Below are 11,149 nucleotides of genomic sequence, written 5' to 3'. Positions count from 1 at the left end.
ATTTGCGATAATTTGCGCATAAAATACTCAATAAAAGACTTGACTCGAGTTTTTTAGTCGCTTTTCAGATTTAGACTCTAAAGATTCGAGTTCCGGCCAACACTATGCGGCTCATTGTGTACATTTCTACGAATAATAATTCAGAGAGATCAAGCGACATATGACTTCGTGGAATGCACCGGCCCAATCCGAAAAATGCATCTAAGAATTCACTGCGGCACGATACCGATGTGTCAGTGACAAAAGTGACGTTTTTGGTTGAATAAATGTCAATTTTGACCCTGACAGATCGTTATCGTACCGCAGTGATATCTTAGAAGCATTGTTCGAATACGGCCGTTCGTGGAATGCACATTCAGTGCATCGCACCGTGGCTTAATTTGTCACCGCATGAGATAGAGTGTTAGGTACGGAAATAGGCACTGAGTGTTGATTACAAGGACTACTTACTTACAGACTAGGTATGCTTTAAAGCCAAACGCTTTATCGGCCAAAACGCTGCTCGAAGGACGTTGCAGCATCGTTTAAGGTGTCATTTGAGTGGCAAACTGCAGCTGCATTACCGTGGCGGCATAATATTGCGCCGTAGACGCGGCCACTGTAACTGTAAATTTCTGAAATGTCACCTTAATAGTCTGTTCGAGGTACGGAAAACGGTGAAAAATATAGATAATACTCCTAAAAATATGTGTGATACCTCATTAGATTCGTAATGATGTCTAGAAAAATGTATTCGAAGCGCGTATTAGCACACAAAAAATTAAAAAAGTTATTAACAAAAAAAAGGGAGAAAAAAGTAGATTTGTCTTTTCCCAAATATCTCAAAAAGTATTAATATTTAAGAAACCAAAAATTTATTTAAACCTTATTCCACAAAATATAGGTATACCAACACCATTGTACAAAGGCGGTTTTAATGCTGTGTGTTGTGTAAGTAGGTAAAATCAAGTGGGTAAGTCATCTTTGGCTGAGTAATAAGAATTTGTGCAAATATGCACCGAGTCGAGTGAGCACTAAGCATTCCTACAATGCGATGCGCGGAGATAGAATCCTGTGCGGTGTTTAACTTCAGATACCTAACACAGCTGTTATAAGAATGATATGAACATTTTCATTACCAGATGTAAGCTGCAGATAGATATTACAATTTTGGGAACGAATAAAATTATTTTATTAAATATTTTGGTGTGTTTTTTAAGTAGTCACACTACAACTTTGATTAAATTATAAACCTAACTTCAATGGTTGCCGCGGCTGTGCAGGCTCATACAGGCAGACTAAGCTGTTGCGTTAAATTATACATACATCGCGTCTGTATCGATACTGTTTCACAACTGGATTGCGACTACCAATGCTGAGTAGTGGCTGTATGCTGTATAGTGACTCTAGCGATACTGTATCACGATAGTAGCTATGTAGAAACGTATTTACGTGTGCAAGGGTAGGTATATAATTAAGACCAGTCACAGCATCGCTACTGAATCTCTGCAAAACTCGTCGTGTGCCTAATGTATATAAAACTAAATACAAAGAGCTCTAAATTTTAAAATAGATTCATCAAGCTTCCAAACATTGCCGACGTATGTTAGTAGCCAAGTAAAACGTAGCCTTTCTAAATATTTGACCTTCAACTGTTTAGGCCAGAAGGTATCCCAGCAATTTCACGGGCGTCTCACTTTACGACGTGGGGGTAGTTGCCTGTAGTCAGTTCGTAAACTTCATTTATGGGCCACAATGTTGGGATGGCTTTATAATGGCTGAATTATGGTGGAAACAGTACTCGTATTCTGTCTAGCGTAATTCAGAGTTACTTTAACCGTTGAAGGTAACAACGACTATCGACAAAAGTGTATGTTATTTTTAGACAAATACCTACGAAGAAACTAATCTTAGAGTTAGACTAAGAAAAGTCTGCAAAGATTTTGACAGCATACGCAGTACCAGTGTTAATTAATTATAAGTACGTCATAATTTTATAGAAGTTTATAGCACAATTCTTTTGACCCTTTTAGGGGCATTTTAGAGCTCTAATAAAATTTCTAGGTATAGTTATACTAATTCGTTGCCACACCCCACGTGACATCTGTAACAGTCATTCGAAATCCAATTCAACTTTAGAATTTTCTGCGCCAGAATCGGGATACTATTAACAATTGAAAAAGTTTGAGTACCATATAACAGTTGCTATGCGACCTATGCTATGCGTGGCGGTAATAGTGGTCATATAAAGGTCGCATTAAAGTGTTAACGACTTAAGTTCGAGCGTAAACGATGCATCATCTCGAGGGTAACCCTTCAAATATATATTGTTTCATTATCTACCTTACAGTTACAGATAAAGCACATTAAATTTTCGCCCCTTCCCAGAGAGGCTATATTTAGAATTGATAAATTTAATTAATAAATTTGAAATAAATATTTTTGACTTCAAAATATTTAAAAAGGTATGAAGCCAAGCAAATAAAGACTCCCAAAACGAATACATAACAATCAAAATACAATATAAATACACGGGCAAATACATTTCTAGATTGACACTCATGTGTCCATGGCATTTAAAAACTTCAATAAAATTTCGCTTAGTAAATTAAATATTCTATGTAAATACTAAATGTTGGTCATGTGAAATGTAAATTTCAAATAGGCTGAGGCCAGGTATGTACCTACATATCAGGTTACGATACAAAATGCCTACAGGCTTTCATGCCTCAAGGTACCTCTTAGGTATGCACGGTACCTACCTACTGTGCAAAATATCGATAGAACTTGAAAGCCTCAAGACACCTGCTACAATGCCAAGTATTCTTAGAGTAAGCCTCAAGACACCTGCTACAATGCCAAGTACTCTTAGAGTAAGCCTCAAGACACCTACTACTATGCCAAGTATTCTTAGAGTAAGCCTCAAGACACCTGCTACAATGCCAAGTATTCTTAGAGTAAGCCTCAAGACACCTGCTACAATGCCAAGTACTCTTAGAGTAAGCCTCAAGACACCTACTACTATGCCAAGTATTCTTAGAGTAAGCCTCAAGACACCTGCTACAATGCCAAGTATTCTTAGAGTAAGCCTCAAGACACCTGCTACAATGCCAAGTACTCTTAGAGTAAGCCTCAAGACACCTACTACTATGCCAAGTAAGTTTCAAGGTACCTATTATAGGTACCTAACCGTATCGGTAACCGTGTTGTCGACATATTAATACACCCCTCGGCTAATGTGCGATCACCGCAACTACGGGATCGCATTACGCATGCATGAGCCACGAAAATAATCGGCCCAATTTACTCTCTGATTTACATTTAAATAAGGTGATAGTTTTATGCGATAGTGTCAAGGTGAATTAATCTGAATTAATTATTTTGTGTTTGGACTTGTTTTCAATGGTAGTGTTGACTTGGAATTTAGTAAACTTACATTGAGTTTGATTAGACATTGATGGTTTAGTAGATATATATGCTATAAGTTAGAAAGTTCGATCAGGAAAAATATATAGGTAGTAAAAATTAGACTTGAACTCTCCTAGGATTACGATTACATATTAGAAGATATAATATTTTAACTTTCGCGTTTTGAATACATATTAACTCACATTATAGATGGGTCTAACGCGAATTATATTCAATTACCTTGATTTACCGACGTTTCGACACAGGTTTCACTGGTCGTGGTCGCGGCTGACTGATGTCCCAGTGTAGTGTATACTAGATATAGTTATGTACGTAGTTCATAGGATATATATAAGGACCATGTACTCATGTATTTAGTGCAGTAATAAAGCATCATTTAAGCTGAACACTCGTTTCTACTCGACTCCGAATCCTCACCTTACATGGCGATCCTGCCATATACGGTGTCGCGCGTGCGGTCAGTCACCGAGTGATATTGAGAGCTCAATTAATTACAATGTAAACATAGCTCAAGTGGACGATTAATAGAACAATTAAATAACGTAATGCTGTTTCTCACGGTTAAGTGGTTATGCTGTTGCTGAGTCAAAGTTTCATCATGGGGGCTACAAAATCAAAAGAAGAGGTTATCATCGCACAAACTGCGGCCGGAGGTGACAATAAGGCTTCTGCGGGCACCGACGAACTTCGATTCCACGCAAGTACCACTAATATTATCCTGGGTATAATGCTCGTCATATTCGTCATTGGAGGAGGCTACGCCCTGTACAGAAGGTGTAAGAAAACCCACAAGAAATGGATGCGCCAGGAGGTCGCTCTAGCTGAACTGCAGCGTGCTGCTCGTACGGCTCCTATAAGTGTTTGAGTGAAGTGTTAACGGATAGCGGGTATCGTGAAGTGTGTGTTATCGGATTTTTTTTTTGTGATAGAGTTTCAACGGACTGAAAAACAATTGCTACTAAGTGATATAGTGAACAAAGTTTCATATGAAGCAATCTAAGGACAGTAATGTGACGCCAATGTAAGTTAAAATAGGTATATTAAACTAGTAGTTATAATTTTGTGATGGCAGATGAATTATTGAAATGTTACGAAGAGTTAATCGTAATAAGAAAATATTTAGTTAAAAAAGGGAAATCAAGGTTTGAAGGTAACATAACAAAAAATCAACTGTCAAAAGTTAATGATATTATCAATAGGTGTAATAATTTTATTGCACAGTTTTCCCAACTAAAGGACGTAAAATCAGGAGTTATTGAGGAGACCAATAAATTGTATGCTAATATTAGTAGTTTGCATAACGAAATATTAGAGTTATGTTCAAAGCCTGAGGCAGAAGGAAATACAAGTAGCGATAGCGAATATAGTGAATTTGACACCATGGAGTTCGATTTAAAGTCAGCGTGTAGTCTTATACCACTTATGGATGGTACTGAGGAAACAACAAAGAGATTAATAGATGCTGTTGACATGTATTCGGGTATGTTGAACGAGCCAGGTAAAAAGTCGCTAATTACATTTGTGTTAAAAGGAAGGTTGTCTGAAAGTGCGAAATTACGTATGTCAGATACATATACGACCGTAGAGCTACTTATAAGGGATTTACGTAACTCACTTTTACCGAAAAAGTCTTTTACAGCAATCCATTCCCGACTTCAAAATATAAGTCAGGGCTGGCGTAGTATAGATCAGTATGGATCCGAAATAGAGAAACTTTTTTCTGAGTTGACTATAACTCAGGCAGAAGGTAATTCGTCGAGTTATGATGTGCTTAAGCCGCTGAACGAAAAAATGTGCATTAAAAAGTTCACAGATGGTTTGAAGGATCCAAGGCTCAGCACCATCATTGCGGCGCGGAACTTCAGCAGCTTGAAGGATGCTATCCAGGCTGCGCAGGACGAAGATGTATCGAGGCCGACAACGTCCAGCCAACCGGAGGTCATGGGTATGTACCGCTCACAAAACTCATTTAACAGGTACCACAGAGGCTTTGCTCACAACTCGTACAGAGGCCATCGACATCGTAATCAAAGGGGTCCGCGACAGTACTCCTATGGTCGATATCCTCAACCCCAACAAGGCAACTCGCGAGGAGGCAGCCGTGGATACAAGTCACGAGGCAGGCCGGCACGAGGGGGTTCGTATTTCGGGTCCCGTGCCCGAGGGGTCACCGCTCGTGGCAGCCTGCACGTGATACGGCACGCCGAGAATGGCTCGGCCGGTCAACACCCGAGTGCCCCAAATACGGAATCGCTGAATCATTTTTTTCGAGACTGATGTTATTTACACGTGTAATGATTTAAATAGGGTAACCTTAAATATAGGGAAAACCGCTTACAATTGGCTATTGGATACGGGAGCATCTTTATGCGCGATAAAGTATGAAATCATACAAAATTGGGACATTCCGTTCCATAATAAGAGATTATGTGTCACAGGTATAGGCGGACAAGTAACATCTAACGGATATGTAATGTTAAAATTAAATTACAATGGCTGTGAGTTCGAACATTCATTTTTTGTTTTTGAGAATTTATCATGTAGCGCAGATGGTATTTTAGGTCAAGATTTCTTTGCAAAGCATAAAGCCAATATTGATTTTGAAACAAATACTTTACGATTACTATCGCAATGCGGACAGTTAGCTAAAATAGGGTTTAGAAGCTCATCAGAATCGGCAAATAGTTATTTAACTATACCCGCTCGTAGTGAAATCATACATTACATGGATACTAGTATTACGGAGGATTTTGTAGTAAATAGTCAGGAATTATGCGAGGGAATATATGTTGCGAGCGCTATAGTTAAACCAATTCAGGGTAAAATACCCATTAAAATATTAAATACAAGGGATAGCGACGTAAATTTAAGCCGTTTTACAATTAATAAGAGTAGATTGAGCGATTTCTTTATTTGTGAATTCAGTAAGCCAACTATGAATGCCGAAAGGGTGAAGTCGTTGTTTTCTGCATTAGATTTGAGTAAATTAAACGAAGAGGAACAGAAATCCATTGAGAATATATGCGCAAAATATCCGGATGTCTTTTTCCTACCAGGTGATAAATTAACCACCACAATGCTTTATAACCAGACGATAGAATTAAAACCGGGTAGTTCACCAGTTTATGTAAAACCTTACAGATTACCTTACTCGCAAAAGGCTGAAATTGATAGGCAGATTAAAGGAATGTTAGATGATGGAATAATTGAAGAGGCGAGAAGCGCGTGGTCGAGTCCGTTATTGTTAGTTCCCAAAAAATTTGATTCCTCGAAACAGAAGAAATGGCGCGTGGTCATCGACTACAGAAAGTTAAATAATCAAATAAAAGACGATAAATTCCCACTTCCTAATATAACTGAGGTTTTAGACTCCTTATCAGGCTCTATATATTTTTCGCATCTAGACTTGTATCAGGGATTTTATCAAATAAATTTAGATAAATCAAGCCGCCCCCTTACAGCTTTTCAAACTAGTAAAAATCAGTATCAAATGACCAGACTTCCCCAAGGCTGTAAAACCTCCCCTAACGCTTTTTCACGGATGATGACCGTGGCCATGTCCGGCCTAAATTACGAACAGTGTCTAGTATATCAGGATGACCTAGTTGTTTTCGGAAGAAGTTTAGCTATACACAATCAAAACTTATTAGACGTTTTCAGTAGATTAAGGAAAGTAAATTTAAAGCTCAACCCTGCCAAATGCCAATTTTTACAAAAAGAAATACTATATCTGGGTCATGTAGTTTCAGAAAAGGGTATTTTATCAGATCCCGAAAAAACTAAAGTTCTAAATAATTATCCTACTCCTCAGAACGCCGACGAAGTTAAACGTTTCGTGGCATTTGCTAGTTACTACCGTAAATTCATTGTCAATTTCGCAGATAAAGCATATCCGCTCAATAAGTTGTGCTGTAAAGATGTACCATTTATATGGACCCAAGAGTGTGAACAATCTTTTCAAATATTAAAGTCTGCTTTAGTTAAACCACCAGTACTTCAATATCCAAATTTTTCGGAGGAAAACCAGTTTCTTTTACAATGTGATGCGTCAGGAAAAGCTTTAGGATCAGTTTTATGCAACGATGATGGTCGACCTGTAGCTTACGCTAGTCGAAGTCTTAATAAGGCAGAATTAAATTATCCTACAGTTGAAAAAGAGTTATTAGCGCTAGTGTGGAGCATTCGCTATTTTAGACCCTATTTATACGGCAGAAAATTTAAAGTACAAACGGACCACCGACCACTAGTGTATTTGTTTACTATGAAAGACCCTACCAGTAGATTACTAAAGTTCCGATTACAATTAGAGGAGTATAATTTTACGGTCGAGTACTTGAAAGGTTCTAAGAATTCCGTGGCAGACGCTCTGTCTCGCATAAATATTACGTCAGAGGATTTGAAACAAATGAATGAGCAAGTTATAAATGTGATGACACGAGCGCAAAGACGAAAGATTGAGAGTATGCAAGGTACAGACAGTACAAGTTCTTCGGTTGTTAATATACCCACTAATTCGAGGCCTGATCACCCAAGAATTGTGGATATCATTAAAAAACCGGGCAATTTTACTGAGTTATGTGTTACGTCATGTAGGGATTACAAAAAAGCTATGAGAGAGAATTTCGTGAAAGAGACGTCTAAATATTTTAGTTACGTGCCCAGCAAATCATGTGTATATTTCAATTCAACATCTCAATCGCTACTGTCGCGAGCCGAATTAGCGAGAGATTTGGATTCAATTTGCAAGAAAATAAATGTAAAAGAGTTATGCATAATAAGAAATGAATTTAATAAAGATTTTATTGCGGGCTTAATACAAGAAATAAATAGCTATGACGTTTGGTCCGGACCGCGAATATGTGTTTTAAGTAATATACAAAGAATAAATAATTTACATGATAGACGCGTAATAATTAATGACTTTCACCTACTTCCCACAAGTGGCCACGCGGGGATTAGGAGAATGTCTAATAACATTAAAAAGCACTATTATTGGCCTAGTATGGAAAAAGATATACGAGATTTTGTGTCAAAATGTACTCAATGCCAAAAACAAAAATATTGTGTACCGACTAAACAGCCAATGGAAATAACAACTACTGCCAATAGCGCTTTAGAAAAAGTTTATTTAGACACAGTGGGTCCTTTACCAAAAGATGAACATGGTTATTGTTACGTGCTGACCCTACAGTGCGAACTGTCAAAGTTCGTAGAAGCGTATCCTTTACGATCCAAAGATACAGTTACTGTAGCTCGATCATTCGTAGAGAACTTTGTACTAAGGTATGGAATTCCATTAGAATTAGCCACCGATCGAGGAACCGAGTTCATCAGTAGCACTATGAAAGAGGTATGTGATTTACTAAAAATTACTCATTTGCCCTCTACAGCGTATCACCATGAGTCAATCGGTGCTCTAGAGAATTCGCATAAAACTATGGGTGCTTATTTAAGGATACAATGCGAAAATAAACCGAATTCTTGGAGCGACTGGTTGCCTTACTGGTGCTTTACGTATAACAACACCGTGCACACGGAGACGAAGTACACGCCTCATGAATTAGTTTTCGGTAAGTTATGCATGCTTCCTAGTAACTTAAGAAATGGTAACGTTAATCCCTTATATAATCACGGTAGTTATCCTTTAGAATTAAAGTATAGATTAGAGCTAGCACAGGCAGATGCTCGTACTAATTTAATAAACAGCAAACTTAAAAGGAAGGAGAAATATGACTCCCATTCAAAGCCTGTTAGCTATAGCAACAATAGTTACTTATGGTTAAGAAATGTATCGGATAATAAGATGCAAAGCATTTATGTAGGACCTTATTTAGTTTTAGAGGATTTAGGATGTAATGTAAAAATACTTAAAAATGGAAAAGAAGATGTGGTGCATAAAAATCGCACCAAACCATGTATTTTGTAGGTATTTTATATGCATACTTATGTTTTTGTAGTTTTTTATTTTTCTATAACTTAGAATATTATTAGTGTAAGTAACTTGTTAACATTTTAGGTAAGTATAGTTAGTAATTATAAACAAAAAAAAAACAATGTTTATTTTTTTTTTAAACATGCGATGGATGGTGTAGTGTATACTAGATATAGTTATGTACGTAGTTCATAGGATATATATAAGGACCATGTACTCATGTATTTAGTGCAGTAATAAAGCATCATTTAAGCTGAACACTCGTTTCTACTCGACTCCGAATCCTCACCTTACACCAGCAAAATGTCAAAACAGAGATTTGTGCATCTACCCGACCAGTACCAGTGAAACCTGTGTCGAAACGTCGGTAAATCAAGGTAATTGAATATAATTCGCGTTAGACCCGTCTATAATCTGAGTTAATATATTAGAAGATTACATATCTTACCTAAAACTCAAGAAACGTTTATTTTTCATAATTCAAATTAACGAATGGAAGGAACATAATCTGACGAATCAGAATAACTAAAACTCGAATTGGCCTGGTACAAAGTAAAAAAAAATCATGAAATCATGATATTAGTAAATTATTTAACCATCATATACCTAACAAATTCGAAAGACCTAGGTAATAAAGCATCATATACAATAAAGCTCAGTATTTCGTTAATGTTATTTACGGAGGTCTCTATACAATTGTTTAAGCTTAGTGTGGCATAAAGCGATTCATCGCGTATGTGTTGCATTATAACCTGCCACCACATCGTGTATGACATAAAGCACGGAATTAGTAACAGTTGATTTGGCTTCATGCGATAATATGTACCTATGCTTATCCAGGGAAACCTATTTAATACGAAAACGTGACAAAGTCACACGGGTAATACATGTGCTAGTAGTATAGTTACCTACTTCTATGTCAGGTCAAATTCATATAATAACATTACGCGTTACGTTACGACATATCACTTTATAAATAGATAAGAGTAGTATATCCTTAAAAAAAATACTTACAAAAATGTTATTATTGCATGTATTGTCGTTAAAATAATGTGACAAGAAGGCAAAATCAAATGGAGCTGATTATTCTTATGTATACTTAGTAGTTTTATTTCTTCTTATTGATAACAATTTGCTAAGTCTAAAAAGCTCCTAATTCTGAGTGGAATAAACATAAAAAATGCTAATTAGGGACAAATAAACATTTACGTAATTTACCGTTGAGTTACAAAAACATCATGTACGTTTTAGTATCCCATGTTGTACAGAATCGGAAACTCTATAGGTCTAACTGTCTACCGGCTTTTTTTCAGTTCACTTCATTTTTGTTTTTGCATTGCAATATTTTCGCATTAAGATAAGTTTAAATACCTACATGTAGAAGTATTTTTCAATTACCTACTTTTCTGTAATTTGTATATAATTATTATGTATTTTAAAAGCTCCTTCCAGTACATTAATTCCATAAATCGAACAATATCACGACACACTGTAGTACACTGTATACAGTAACAATACTACATTCATTCATTGTGCACTTCTGAATAGAGCCATCCATGTTCATTATAAAAGACATTAAATACATTAAAATGTTCACCGTCAATTTTCAGTTTTTAGCAAATGTTGGAATTTGATATAGGAAATCTAAAAGCATGAATTAAGACCTAAAAGCCCCGCAGACTAACTTAAAGTGGCTAAAGCTGGTTGGGAAAGAGATTTTTTATGAACCGGTTGATTTAAATGCAGGTTAAAAGCCTTAAGGTGACATTCGGATGGCGACTGCAGCCGCGTTATCGTTCCAGCGTTACT

The 11,149-nt window shown here is 36.8% G+C and overlaps 1 protein-coding gene across 1 annotated transcript; it reads left to right on the top strand.

The window, feature by feature from the left end:
• Nucleotides 1–4,007: 4,007 nt before the first annotated feature.
• Nucleotides 4,008–5,685, top strand: LOC134663344 (uncharacterized). The gene has a single exon (XM_063519706.1). The coding sequence runs from the start codon at nucleotides 4,474–4,476 to the stop codon at nucleotides 5,683–5,685; it is 1,212 nt and encodes a 403-aa protein (XP_063375776.1). The 5' UTR covers nucleotides 4,008–4,473.
• The last annotated feature ends 5,464 nt before the right edge of the window (nucleotides 5,686–11,149 follow it).

The sequence above is a fragment of the Cydia fagiglandana genome, chromosome 4 (assembly GCF_963556715.1).
Source record: "Cydia fagiglandana chromosome 4, ilCydFagi1.1, whole genome shotgun sequence".
Taxonomy (NCBI): Eukaryota; Metazoa; Arthropoda; class Insecta; order Lepidoptera; family Tortricidae; genus Cydia; species Cydia fagiglandana.
Note: the sequence above shows the minus strand (reverse complement) of the source record. Positions and strands in the feature narration are given on the sequence as shown.